The 14867-nt window shown below is 39.1% G+C and overlaps 1 protein-coding gene across 1 annotated transcript; it reads left to right on the top strand.

Annotated features, from left to right (window-relative positions):
• The first annotated feature begins 630 nt into the window (after positions 1-630).
• LOC149201433 (UDP-glucose 6-dehydrogenase 3-like) lies at positions 631-2806 on the top strand. The gene has a single exon (XM_089402949.1). The coding sequence runs from the start codon at positions 942-944 to the stop codon at positions 2388-2390; it is 1449 nt and encodes a 482-aa protein (XP_089259075.1). The 5' UTR covers positions 631-941; the 3' UTR covers positions 2391-2806.
• Positions 2807-14867: the final 12061 nt, after the last annotated feature.

The raw sequence follows: 14867 nt of genomic DNA, 5'->3' as shown, positions 1-14867 counted from the left end.
ACAACTCACACAAGAAACTGATTACTTCTAGATTGACACCTAAGAATTCACAATGACAACTCACACATTACATGGAAGCATTACTTCCAACATTATTTAAAATTTGAATTTATGAAATTATATAAAATATTTTAATAAAACATTCTATTGTAAACTAATTTATAGTTGGAATTTCATTTAAGAAAAAATAAAATATCAAAATATTATTTATAATTAAAATATCTAATAAAAAATTAAATTTACCTAAACCAGACAAAATTTAAAAAATATTGTAAACTAATTTATACTTAAAAAATATTGTAAACTAATTTAAACTTGGAATTTCATTTAAGAAAAAATAAAATATCAAAATATTATTTATAATAAAAAAAACTAATAAAATATTAAATTTCCCTAAACCAGAAATTTAACTTTACCTCAAAATTTAAAAAATAAAAATTTAATTTTACATTAAAATTAAAAGTAAAATAAATTTGTGCTCATATTATTCATTTCATTTTTATTTTATAAAAATTCGACAGTACCATAAGAAAAAAAAATTGACCGCAAAAATTTAAGAGTACCTTAAAATTTTGAAAACTTGACAGGAAAAATGTGTACGCTTCTTAATTCCCTGCATTTTGTTACGACTGGAAATCGAAAACAAGCGAAATGAATTGGGATTAGAAAAGTATACAGAGGAAAACGAGTGAAGGACGCGTCCACGCTTTCCAAGGCGCTGGTGATGGGAATCGAAGTGGTAACCACCGATTAGGCGTCTCTACGACGTGCTGCTTCCACACGTCTGTCTCTGTAAGCATCTCTCTGACCGACACTGCCCAACGCATATAAACCCATCTCCCCCCTTCTGAACGTATTGTGTTCGTTGGCGCATCCGATCGTTCTTTCTTTCCGTTGAGCGTTCCTTCTGTCTGTCCGTCCTCAGTTTCGAACTCGCGACCATGGTGAAGATCTGCTGCATCGGGGCAGGGTACGTTGGTGGGCCGACGATGGCCATGATCGCGCTCAAGTGCCCGGAGATCGAAGTGGTGGTGGTGGACATCTCTGTATCGCGTATCAACGCCTGGAATAGCGACCGCCTGCCGATATTCGAACCCGGGCTGGAGGAGGTCGTCCGGCTGTGCCGCGGCAAGAATCTCTTCTTCAGCTCCGATGTCGAGAAACACGTTGCGGAAGCGGAGATAGTGTTCGTCTCCGTCAACACGCCTACCAAGACCCGTGGGCTCGGCGCAGGCAAGGCAGCTGACCTGACCTACTGGGAATCGGCCGCCCGGATGATCGCGGACGTGTCGAAGTCGGACAAGATTGTTGTGGAGAAATCGACGGTGCCGGTGAAAACCGCAGAAGCGATCGAGAAGATTCTCACCCACAACAACAAGGGGATCCACTTTCAGATATTGTCTAACCCCGAATTTCTGGCCGAGGGGACCGCCATTGAAGATCTGGAGAAGCCCGACAGGGTTTTGATAGGCGGGCGGGAAACCGCGGAGGGCCAGAAGGCCGTCGCGGCGCTGAAGGCGGTTTATGCCCACTGGGTACCGGAGGACCGAATCATAACCATGAATCTCTGGTCCGCCGAGCTCTCGAAGCTGGCCGCGAATGCTTTCTTGGCGCAGAGGATTTCGTCCGTGAATGCCATGTCCGCCCTCTGCGAGGCCACAGGGGCCGACGTGGCTGAAGTCGCATATGCTGTGGGGAAAGATTCTCGGATCGGACCCCGTTTTCTGAATTCCAGTGTTGGATTCGGCGGGTCGTGCTTTCAGAAAGATATCTTGAATTTGGTGTACATCTGTGAATGCAATGGGCTGTCGGATGTGGCCAATTACTGGAAGCAGGTTGTTCATATCAATGATTACCAGAAGAGCAGGTTTGTGAACAGGGTCGTGTCATCGATGTTCAATACCGTGTCGGGCAAGAAGATTGCGGTCTTAGGGTTTGCGTTCAAGAAAGATACCGGGGATACTAGAGAAACTGCTGCCATTGATGTCTGCCATGGGTTGCTGGGGGACAGGGCACAGCTGAGCATCTACGATCCGCAGGTAACAGAGGATCAGATCCGGAGGGATCTTGCCATGAACAAGTTCGATTGGGATCACCCTCAGCATCTTGTGCCCAGCAGTCCCACCGCCTCCAAGCAGATCAGTGTTGTGTGGGATGCTTATGAGGCCACCAAGAATGCTCACGGGGTCTGTATTCTCACTGAATGGGATGAATTCAAGAACCTGGATTACGGTAAGATCTATGAGAATATGGAGAAACCCGCCTTCGTATTCGATGGTCGCAATGTCGTAGATGCCGAGAAGCTGAGGAAGATTGGGTTTATTGTGTACTCAGTTGGGAAGCCTCTGGATCCATGGATCAAGGATCTTCCTGCCGCACCTTCAAGTTGAGAGGCGCAGGGGACGGTAATTCGGATTTCTGATCTCTGCTGTTTATTCAATTGAAATAAGCACAACTAATCTTGGTACACACCCTTTGGTAATTCTGGTATCCATTCAATTGGGATCTGAGTCCTAGCATTCATAGTACATGCCATATAATTTTGGTGTCTGTTCAATTTTTCTTTTTAAAATCGTCTTGGAACTTCATTTCTTGGAGTTATCTTGGCAATTCAAGTATTGAGTGAATCTGAATTTCATTCTGAATGATTGGTGGTTGTCTTTTACTTGTCATGAGTAATTTGATCATCTTCCGTCATTTGATGAGGAAAGATTGATGCAAAGATAATGCAAGAGGCAGAGCATTTTGTTTGGTATAGTAAGTTTTTTGTTTACTTTAATTTTATGTTTATGAGCAACTTGATCTACTCGATCTACTTCCATCATGAAAGATAATGCAAGAAGATATGATGCACTTCCATCATGAAAGATAATACAAGAGGCAGAACATTTTGTTTGGTATAGCAAATATTTTGTTGGCTTGTCTTTTACTCTTCGTGAGCAACTTGATCTTCAGTTTATGAGTAAGGATTATGCAAGAGGCAGAGCATTTCCATTTTGTTTGGTATATTAAATATTTTGTTTGAAGCCTCTGATGGGTTTGTATGTATTTGACTATTCTACAGTTTATTCTACAGTTGAGACTCTTTGTAAATTAAGAGAGAGATTTTTCGGCGAAAATCACATGGAAAATCATTTGTCGACGTGTTTCGAATCAACAAGTGTGATTTTATTAGCAAGGAAAGGCATTTACAAGTTGAGACTCCTTGTAAATTAAGAGAGAGATTTTTTGGCGAAAATCACATGGAAAATCATTTGTCGACGTGTTTCGAACGAACAAGTGTGATTTTATTAGCAAGGAAAGGCATTTACAAGATTAGCTGTAACTGAATTGCTTAAAAACCATTTCACTAACTATAAGAACTAACTGTCAGAACTAACTGTCGCGATTCGCAATCATACAATCATAAATCATATAAATCATACAATCATAATAGGTTGGATAGAACTTGATATTCAGTTCAGAGAGGAAGTATTAGGCAAAGAGGTAGAGCAATCTTAACCATCACAAACATACGCAGAGCATCTTAACTATCGCAACCATACAAATATAATAAGTTGGATAGAACTTGATCTTCAGTTCAGGGAGGAAGTATTATGCCAGAGGCAGAGCATCTTCATTTTGTTTGGTATAGTAAATATTTTGTTTGAGGCCTCTAATGGGTTTGTATGTGTCAAATTTTATTAGCAAGGAAAGGCAATTACAAAATTAGTTGTAATTGAATTGTTTAAAAGCCATTTTGCTAACTATAAAACTAACTATCACAATCATACAAATACAACAAGGTACAAATTCAGTAAGTTCGATAGAGACCTATTGTGTTAGATTTATATTTAAGTAGTAAGGAGAAGTATCTACAAAATTAATTGTAACAGGTTGATTTTTATGTTAATGGTAGATTTAGATTTTTATCTTGCTGGTCAGATTCCAAGATATTTCTAGAAACTATGATTTTTATGTTAATTGTAGACTTAGATCTCTATTTTAACTGTCAGATTCCAAGATATTCTCAGAAACCAGAAACTACAACCAACATATTCCCAGAAACCAGAAACTACAATCGATATACAATCAAGACTCCAAGATATTCCCAGAGACTACAAGAAACCAGAAACTACAATCGATATACAGTCAAGACTCCAAGATATTCCCAGAGACTACAATCAACATAAGTCTAGCATCCTAACTATCACAAGCATAAAAGAACTACAATAAATTGAATAAATCCTCACTATCACAACCATACCATAGAACTTATTGCCATAAAAGAACTTCTTTAAATTGAATAGATCCTCACTATCACAACCATAGAACTTATTGAAGTTGAATAAAACTGGATCCATCGACATAAGTTGAGCATCCTAACTATCACAACCATAGCACTTCAATAAGTTGGATAGAACGTGATCTTCAGTTCAGGGAGGAAGTATTATGCAAGAGGCAGAGCATCTTCATTTTGTTTGGTATATTAAATATTTTGTTTGAAGCCTCTGATGGCTTTGTATGTGTCAAATTTTATTAGCAAGGAAAGGCATTTACAAAATTAGTTGTAACTGAATTGTTTAAAAGCCATTTCGCTAACTATAGAACTGATTATCACAATCATACAAATACAATAGGATAGAGACTTTTTAAGGAAGGAATATAACCCAGTTGAATTGTCATGCATGACAAAAAGTAAAGATGAATTGAACTGCCAACAAAATTGCATGACAAAAAATAAAAGGACCATGTAAAAAATGACTTCCTCAGATTTAACAAAAGACAAATACGATCCAGCAAAACTGAATTAAAATAGGAAAGAGATCTTCTGAAGTAGCTCATGAGAACTTAAACCTGTCCACTAAATTTATTTGTAATTTCGTTTTCTTCAGAAATATCAACAAGAAACTGCACTACGACTGGTATAAAATCTGATTACTTAAACCTGGTCAACTAAGTTAAAAATTTTAACTTCGATTTCTTCAGAAATATTAACAAGAAACTGCAGCTGCATTATTTCTACTAGAACATTTGATGATTATAATATCAAATCTGATTTAAATTCTAAATATTGCGAATGTATTCAGTGTCAAGGATGGCCAGTCAAATGTAAATTTAATTGTTTACTTGGGTGTTCGTTTCAATCATGTCGGAGCTATGGGATAATTTAATTTTCTTATACGTGCTTTCATCTTTTGACTTTGAACTTGAAATCGAATAGAATTTAAATCTCACACAAACTAATTATAATATTTATTATAATTATAAAGATGAATTAAAATGTTATAATTAAAAAAACATTTAAATATAAATTTAATTTACATTTAAATTTTAAATTATAAAATGCTTTATAATTTAGTATAGTAAAAATGGTATTTCTTTTAACATTTATTTATTTATTATTAAAAAATATATATTATTACATATAATAAAATTATCCGTTTGTATTATATATAATTATATCCATATTACAAGAAAGATTTAATATATATAATAAAATGTAACAAAAATTGTATGGCAATATTTTTAATGTTGGTTAATAATAATAATAATAACAACCAGAAGCATAATAATATAGAAAAAACAACACAATTTTCGTAGTCGTTTTTGTTTTTAGTCTTTAGTGTAATAAACCAGTTTAAGTTAAGTAATAAAAATAATAAAATTTAATTGGTTGTATTTTAATTTTGTTAGGAACAATTTTTTTTAGATAAAAGCAAATCATAATACCATGCACTAATACAATGGTTTGTTAATACTATGGGTCATTTAAGCTTTTGATTATTTTTTAATTATTCTGTTAAAATACCTTGGGCCAATATCATGGCTTATCAATTCCACATGCCCAAAAACCATAACTTATTTCACAATCTAAATATTTTACAAATATTTTATTTTAATTTATTTTTATAATTATTTTGAGGTCTATCTTCAAAACTACTAAAAATATTCCCATAGAGATTAAATTGAGGTTTTAATAAAGTTAAAAATGAGAATATTTTTTATATATACATATGTGAAATTTATATAATATAGATAATATTATCTTAACCAAGCATCCAATCAAAGAGAAAGTAAAGTGACTAACAATGGTAGTGCATGATTCTTTTAAGTTTTTTATTATTGTATTTTTTTTGACATGATTTATCCAAAATATAGGTTTAATGTTTTACAACCAATTATGTTTGGGGCGGTGGGAGAGAGAGGAAAAAAGAGAGAGAGGAGGGGGAAGAACAAAGACATTGAGAGATAGAGGTGGAGAGAGAGAGGGAGTGACAAGGGATAGATGTAGACCAAATGAGGGAGAGAGGAGACAAGGGAAGAGAGAGAAAATGAAAGGATAGAGATAGGGAAATAAGAGTAAGAGAGAGAGGGACATATAAGTATGTAGGGGGAGAGAGGGGAGAGAGAGAGGGAGATAGTGATAAAGTTGGAGGGTGGAGAGAGAGTGTCCAGGTGCATAACTAAGTAATACCTTGTTCATGTTGTCCAATCTAGGCCTCCGTTTCCGTCTCGGTAAGCTTGCCATCGCGTAGGTTTCATTTTTTCTACCCGTATCCACCCATTGATTTAGCCAAGAGTTGGGGGTACAACACGAGCTCTTCTATTTAGACTTTCACCTCATACTGTACCTTATTTCTTCTTACAGGCACCACCTGGAACCACCTTTGGCCCTATTATACAATGAATCTAAATTAGGGAAGTCGGCCCGTATCCCACTCACATCTGCACTCCATTCTAGCGGCCAGAACTTGGTTCAATCTCAAACCTATGATGAAAGGTAAAGGCTAGCGTCGTCCTTCTTAGCTTGAAGGGATTTTTTAGAATGTGCCCATTGAGCTAGGGGGCAAGATGTTATTAATTGACATCCGATTTCATTGATGGCGGCTCTTATGGTCGACCGATTTCATTCTAGGTTCAAAAAGATGGTCATTCCTACTCACTCGGTAAGGAATTCCGAATTGACCGGGGAAACGTACGACTAGGGAGAGCATAGGAAGGAAGCGTGATCTACGGATCTCAATAAATAAGGGCTAGAATGAAACAAAAGGGTGCACGGAAATGAAAACCTCCGAGAACCTATATCGGGCCGGGGAGAAAGGGGAAAAGGTAAAATACGACATGAAAATTCAATCTGGTGAGTCAGGGCCTAAGATCAGGCTGAAAGGCGTAGTCGATGGACTACGACTATGCCTTTCGGCCTAATCTTAGGCCCTGACTCACCCTCCGTGGACGAACCTTGCGGAGGAACCCTTAGGTTTTCGGGGCATTGGATTCTCACCAATGTTTGCGTTACTCAAGCCGACATTCTCGCTTCCGCTTCGTCCACACTTGCTCGCGCTGGTGCTTCCCTCCCTGAAGTTTCTCCCGGATGGCAAGAGCAGGTTGCGACCACAAGTATATTATATGCCCAAACACACACACAGAATCCTTTGAAGAAATGAAAACCAGTGTCTACTATACTTGTGTGTAAATTCCGAAAGGACCCTCCCTCCAGTGTGATGGGGGGAAGAGACAGAGGGAGGTGGGAGAGAAAGGGATAAAGAGGAATTAAGAGAGAGAGGGAGAGAGGTGGAGTTGGAGGGGGTGAGAGAGGCAAGGAAGAAGAAAGACATAGAAAGAGAAAGGTGGAGAGTGAAAGAGAGTGACAAGGGAGAGATAATGAGGGAGAGAGGAGAACAACATGGAAGAGAGAGAGGGAGACAAGGGGAAGAGAGAGAAAGAGAGAAGGGGAAGAGAAAGAGGGAGAGGAAAAGGGAGGGAGAGGAAAAGGGAGGGAGAGATAGATAGATAGATATGGAGAGAGAGAGTGTATGTTATGGGGGTGAGAGAAGGAGAGACAAAGGGGGAGAGACAAGGGAAGACAGAGATATAGATGGAGGGAGGAGAGAGGGAAGAAGAGAGAGGCAAAGAGAGGGATGGAGGAAGAGAGATAGATATGCAGAGAGAGAGAGAGAGAGTATATGTTTAGGGGGTGAGATAGAGAGAAAGAAGGATAGACAATGAGAGATAGAGATATAGATGGAGGGGTAGAGCGGGAAGAAGAGATATAAACAGAGGGAGGCAAGGAAAAAGAGAGATAGATATGGATAAAGAAGAGAAGGATATATATATATATATATATAGAGAGAGAGAGAGAGGGAGTGTGTGACATGTGTTTAGGGGGTGGGGAGATAGATAGACAAATAAAGAGCGAAGGAGGGAGGTATAGATATAGATGGCAGGGGGAGAGTGGGAAGAAGAGAGAGAGAGAGGGAGGGGGAGAGGAAGGAGAGAAGGAGGGAGATATACACAAAATGGAAGGTGGAGAGAGATGGAAAAAGAAAGAAACACAAAGAGCAAAGAAGAAAGATACACACAAAGACAAACAGAAACATAGAAGTTAGATCTAGAAAGTCATGAATATTTTGGGTTTTCACTAGAATAGATCTATTGATTTTGGTGTAGTTGTTGATTTCTAATCCCATTGATCACTTTTACTAGATGCATTGATTTCAATGTAGACGTCAATTTCTAATCCTATTTAATAGTTTGCACTAGATGCATTTATTTCTGTGTAGATGTTGATTTCTACTCCTATTTGATTTTTTTAATTCCCTAGATGCATTGGTTTTAGTGTAGATATTGATTTGTAATCCTATTTGATTGCTTTCACTAGATGCATTGATTTTAGTGTAGATGTTGATTTCTAATCCTATTTGAATGTTTGCACGAGATGCATTGATTTCAGTGTAAGCACATCTCTACCCTCTCCATCTATATCCTATCTCCCATTCCCTCTTTCTTTGTCTCTCTATCTTACCCCCCGAACATACACACCCACTCTCTGTATCTTTCTCTCTCTCACCCTCCCTCTTCTTCTCCCTCTCTCTCTCTCTCTTCCACTTCTCTCTCCATATATATATATATATCTTCCTCCCTCCCTCTCTCTGCCACTCTCTTCTTCCCTCTCTCCCCCTCCATCTATATCTCTATCTCCCCTTGTCTCTCCTCCTCACCTCCAAAACATGCACACTCTCTCTCAGTGTAAGCACATAAAAATTATTCATGATGTGCATTGACTTGTGTTACAATAATTCAACCATAAATACAATACTTGATTTTTTTTTTCTCCTTATTCTTCCCTCTGCGTGTGTCTCTTTATTTTTCCTCTCTCTCCATCTTCCATTTTGTGTCTATCTCCCTTCCTCTCTCCTTCTCCGCCCCTTCTCTCTCTCTCTCCACCTCTCTCTGTCCCTCTCTTCTTCCCTCTCCCCCCCAGTGATCTATATCTATACCTCCCTCCATTGCTCCTTATTTGTCTCTCTATCTCACCCCCTAAACACACGTCACACACTCTCTCTCTCCATATCTATCTCTCTTCCTCCCTCCCTCTCTCTGTGTTTCTTCTTCCCTATTTCCATTCCATTTATATCTTTATTTGCCTCTGTCTCTCCTTCTTTATCTCTCTATATAGGCCTGCAAACATACAATCTTTCTCCATATCTATCTATCTCTCTCTCCCTCCCTCTTTCTCTTCTCTCTCCATATCTATCTCTCTTCCTCCCTCTCTCTCTTTGTCTCTCTCTTATTCCCTCTCTTCCTCCTCTATCTATATCTCTATCGCCCATTATCTCTCCTTCTTTGTCTCTCTATCTCACTGTCTAAACATACTCTCTCTCTCTCTCAAGTCCTCTCTCTCCCTTTCTCTCCCACCTCCCTCTGTCTCTCCACCCCATCACACACTCTCTCTGTTATCAAGAAAACTAGTGTCCACTCAGAGCTGTTAGTCCCACTAAGACGGGTAGCTATCTTAGAAACAAACAAACTAAAGTTACTTGTGTTTTCCTTTATGAGAGATAGATGAGAGAGAAGCAGAGTACCAACCTCAGTATTTCGCTAGTCTCCTTGCTCGTTTTCTCTCTCCCTTGATAGAGCTTTCACCACTCCTTTCTCACTTGTCCCGCTTCAAAGAACACCTGCAGAGTCAAAGCAGCAAAATACCATCAAAACATAGAGATCTATAACCATAAACAATGTAGGATCAGAAGTACATCAACCATATAAATGCATATACAAATACAAGATTCAGAGATATACAAGCATATGGAGGAAAACTCAAATAGCTTTATTGATAGAAGTAGTAGAAGAGAGGACTACAACCAAGTTGTCTGATCCAGCATCATCCTCCCAGCATGAAAGCCCTCTTCACCTCATACAAAGCAAGATCATCCAACAATACAATGTTTTCAAAGAGAAACCAATAGCACTTCCTTACAAATTACAAAATTCTAGCCTTTGGATCTCTAGGATGAGGGATCCATATATAGATGTTTGCAGGAGAGTGAGTCAGCTTCTGGGATTTTGATTAGTGTCATTTCACTGATAGTTCTTGGTTCCATTTGGATATTTCATGATCTCTTACTCATCCCTGGGCGAATTCAGAGAGGCAAGTGTCATATGAGCAGTTTCTAGAAGATTCTTTGAGTTTCCACCTAGCAAACTGCTTCTGCCATTTGTTTGCTCTCGCTCATCGCACTCTACAAAAGGGATTTTCAGTATGCATCGCACCCCCCGTGTGTAATAGGTGAGATGCATTGCACCCTCAGCATGGAGCAGTCTGCATGGTCCAGTTTTGAGCAGTTTTTCAGGGAGAACTTCTGGGAAATGATGTAATCAGCTGACCTTGTTTCTTTAGGGTATGAAACAACATTTTTAGGGGTTTAGAAGCCCTTGGTTTATGGACATATGTGATTGGAGTTGCAGTGCCCAAATATGTCTATAACAATGGTCCCCTAAAGCATGAAGTCGTAAATCTTCTGATGTCAGGTGAAATGCTTTATCATGAGGATCTGAGGTTTTTCGAACTAGAAGGTGACTTGTAATAAGATACAATACAATACATTATCTTCATAATATTTTCATGATCTAGCTGAGGCGGGCATTCCCATGCTCAGCTTTATAAATTCATTTTCATGTACATAAGACAGACAATCGTCTGTGTGGCAGACTGATGATTTCGATAGAGCCATCATCCCTTAGTTTGGATGATTATTTGTGCAGCTATGATGTACATTTGATTTTTTTATTTTCCTGAATATATATTGCAGCTCGGATGGATGAAACTAGATCCGGGGTCTTCAAACTCGTTCAATCTTCGCCCGAAGTACAAGTCGATCCATGTGAAAAGATGTTCTGATGTCGAACATGGAAAGACATCACTTGATTACCAGCTAATGATGTAAGTTGTTAATAGGTGCGAGAGGAATCACTGATAATGATAATGACCCTCAAGGTACTGCAGTACAATTCACGTGGTTTGAATACATGAGTTGATGTCGAACACCACGCAAAATCTTTCGGTCGAAGGCCATTGATGTAAACCTATCGCCGGAAGTGAGAAACTTGCCATTGAGGCATGCAAGCTTCAAAGTACTGAAAGGGTTGTTCCTAAGTCAACTTCTTGGATAATGAGCTGATGTCGACAAGAAGTGACCCATTGTAGGAGGGCCTTAATGAATCCCACATCTACGACACAGAACAGAGCAAATGATTTTGTGGAGGTGAAAATGATCTGATGATACAAGGTTCAGGGTGGCGGTCATGAAAAATGGAGAGTGAAGGTATTGCAGTAGATGAGGCATTGGCTGGGTTGGTGAATTCTCTGAGCGACTTCTCTTAAACATATCGACGACACTGAAATGGATTGGCAGCGTTAACCCCATAAATGGATGGTACGGAGGAGCTATGGTGATATGACCGGTGAACGGAATAACCCAACCCGACTCAGTCATGGTGATGGAGTGAAAGTGTCGTGTTCAAGAGCGATCTGCTACCAATGAAGTTATTCAAGTTTTCTTCCATTTTTCCCCAGTCATTACTGACCAGTACCTCTTTATTTTTGTCAAGCTTGAGGAGGATAACATATGCTTGTTCTATAATTTCCCTTCGGGCAAACCTGTCGTTATGTTTTAACGAGCCTAGCGACAGTGAAACTCGCTCTTGTCTGCATGGACAAGTTTGTCGTTATTGTTTTAACGAGTTTAATGACAAAGATAACTCGGTCCTTTTCAATTTTAGAGAGTCTAAAAAGAGACGTAAAGGCAACTCCAGTAGTCTTTTTTCGTAATATAATCCCTTAAGTCCGAAAAAGTATAAAATAATACGAAAGGGATGATTTTTCGATAGTTTTAACGAGCCGAACAAGACAAGCACTCGATCTTTTTGTGTAATAATCCCTCAGGTCCAAAAAGATTAAAATCTAGAGGAGGGATGGCACTTCCGATCACTTTAACGAGCTGGAGAGGCCAATTGCTCGGCAATCTTTTCATATTTTATGAGTCAGATGAAAAGAGCTTAAAGGAGACTCGTTTTTTGAGGAACGAGTAATATTTTTGGATAGCAACTAGTTCCAGGTAAGGTTTGGAACTTTTCAATCACGACAGTGTAAAGAAGGTGGCTAATAGAATCACTCGTCACAATTGTTCCTCAAAAGGGTAAACAATCAAATGGAGGCGTATGATCGGCTAAAAAAGAGTGGAGGTGATGGTAAGAACACGACCAAGGCTCAAAAGCTGATCATTATGCGATTGCAAAGATTATTTACCGAAGGTGGGTTCACTTTTTAATGAGCTTAAACTTCGGGGGAACATTTTCTCATTGCTAGGTTTATTTTTTAACGAGCTTGAACTTCGCGTAAAACTGTTGGTGCCAGTCGTATAATAAGGATGTCTCATCAATAGGTTCATTTTTTAGGGAGCCTTTCGTATGCAAGCTAGGAACAACCAACCTACGAGTTTAAAGGGTTGAGAACCTACAAATTAAGAAAATAAAAGGTCGTTTTTCACTTGCATGCAAAAAGGTTTGCATGCCCCCGGTATAATGAAGTAGAGTTTCCAGGTTACCATAAGGAAGTTCTCGCATTAGCAAGATTGTTCCATCTGCGTAGCAGATAAAATGCTTCCTTGGCTTTGTCCATTGAAATGGACGAAGGTGATTCAAGTTCCAATCACCTAACCTTTGACGAGGGAATCCTTTTCCAGTCTGATCCATTTTCCTAAACGGACAGGATAGTCAGACTAGTCTATTATAGATATTTTTGGGCCCTACAACCCCAAGCATGAAATGTCCATAAACCAAGGGATCCTAAGTCCCTAAAAGTGTTGTTCTAACCCCTAAAGGAACAAGGTCAACTGATTACAGCTTCTCCCAGAAGTTCTCCATGAAAAACTACTCAGAACTGGTCAAAACTGGATCATTGCACTTGCTCCATGGCCAGAGTGCGATGCATTGCACCTTGTACACACTGGAAGTGCGTTGCATTTCAAAAAGCCCTTCTATGGGGTGCGATGGATGAGAAAAAACAAGTGGCGGAGACAGTTTGCGAGGTGGATGATCATGGAATCTTCTAGAAACTTCTCCTGGGACACTTGCCTCTCAGAATCGCCCAAGGATGAGTAAGAGATCAATGAGATCTCCAAGTGGCATCAAGAACTATCAGAGAGAAGACACTAATCAAAAACCCAGAGCTGACTCACACCTCTGCAAATATCTATATATAGATCTCTCATCCCAGAGATCCGGAGGTTGGAGGCTAGAATTTTGCATATTGTAAGGAATTGCTGTTGGTTTTCTGAGACAAACATCAGATTGTTGGGTGATCTAAGCTTTGTTTGAGGTGAAGAGGGGCTTCTTTGCTGGGAGGTTGATGCTGGGTCAGAACAACTGGTTGCAACTCCTCCTGGCTCTTTTCTTGTTTATCAATAAAAACTATTTGAGTTTTCCTCCATGCTTTTGTATCATTGATGCTTGTTACATTTGTATGGTCAATTTACATCTGATCCTAGATTGTTTATGATTATAGATCCATGTCTTTGTATAGTGCTATGCTTCTGTGATCTTACAGGTACTTTGTGACGCTGGGCGTGCAAGGGAGCAGGTAGCTGAGGACTATCAAAGAAGAGAGGGATCGAATTAAAGGATTAGCGCAAGACAGAGGTTGGTCTTTCTATTCCTATCTATCTATAATTCATAAAGGAAAAACAAAAGTAGTTTTTCTCTGTTTGTTTCTAAGGCAGCTGTCACACCTTAGTGGGATAGAGCAGTTCTAAATAGACACTTTTCCCTGTAACAAAATGGCGACTCCGCTGGGGAACTAATTAGTTTGTTTGTTTATCATTCTTTGTTGTTTGTTTCATAAACTTACAAGTAGCATTCGAACTGCATTTGCCATAACAAATGCAAAGTAGACAACTGCTACTTAAATCCGTCTACTAGATCCATTTATGATTTAAACAACTGATTCACAAACTATCTGATTGCCCTTGTGATAGCTCTTAGATCCTCCTTAGATCTACCCCTGATTGTTGCATTACTGATTGCTTTTTAATCAGCCAAAACCCAAGAACTGAACTGCACATTGTGCCCGGAACCCGAACAGAGCCTCGTTTCTGGCCCAACGCAGGTACTGTTCAGAGATTCTGAATTTCAGCGCACTTCCCGAGTGGACAACCTGCGCTGCATTTCAGATTCTCTGTGTTACAGGTGCACTGATCAGACTAGCTCTGTGCAGTTGTGGCTTCTGTGATTCATTCTTTCCAGTTCTATTCCTGAATTTTGCTGCCTGTGATCAGTATATGTCTGTTTGAAACCCCTTTTCCTTACTGTTATTCTGCCTCCTTTGTACAAAAGAACTGTAGATGTTTTTGTGTGTTTGTTGAGTCGTTTACAGTTCTCCTTTGCAAAAGTAGCGTAATCATACTGTCGTCCTTTGATTTGAATCTGTCGCAAGTGTCGATTTCAATCGTAGGAAAGAGTTTGATTGCTGTTGATGGTTGATTATCCTGTTACTATTGCTTTTGGTCTGAATTTGTAATTTTCTAGTGTCGAGAACAAGTATTCATTTC

This window comes from Pinus tabuliformis, chromosome 2_1, assembly GCF_031772625.1.
Source record: "Pinus tabuliformis cultivar Carrire ecotype Pingquan chromosome 2_1, CPIR1, whole genome shotgun sequence".
NCBI lineage: Eukaryota > Viridiplantae > Streptophyta > Pinopsida > Pinales > Pinaceae > Pinus > Pinus tabuliformis.
The sequence above is the reverse complement of the archived record's forward strand: the minus strand, read 5'-3'. Positions and strand labels throughout refer to the sequence as shown.

Coding starts and splice junctions, on each gene's coding strand:
- LOC149201433 (XM_089402949.1), top strand. CDS start 942: ATGGTGAAGATCTGCTGCATCGGGGCAGGGTACGTTGGTGGGCCGACG.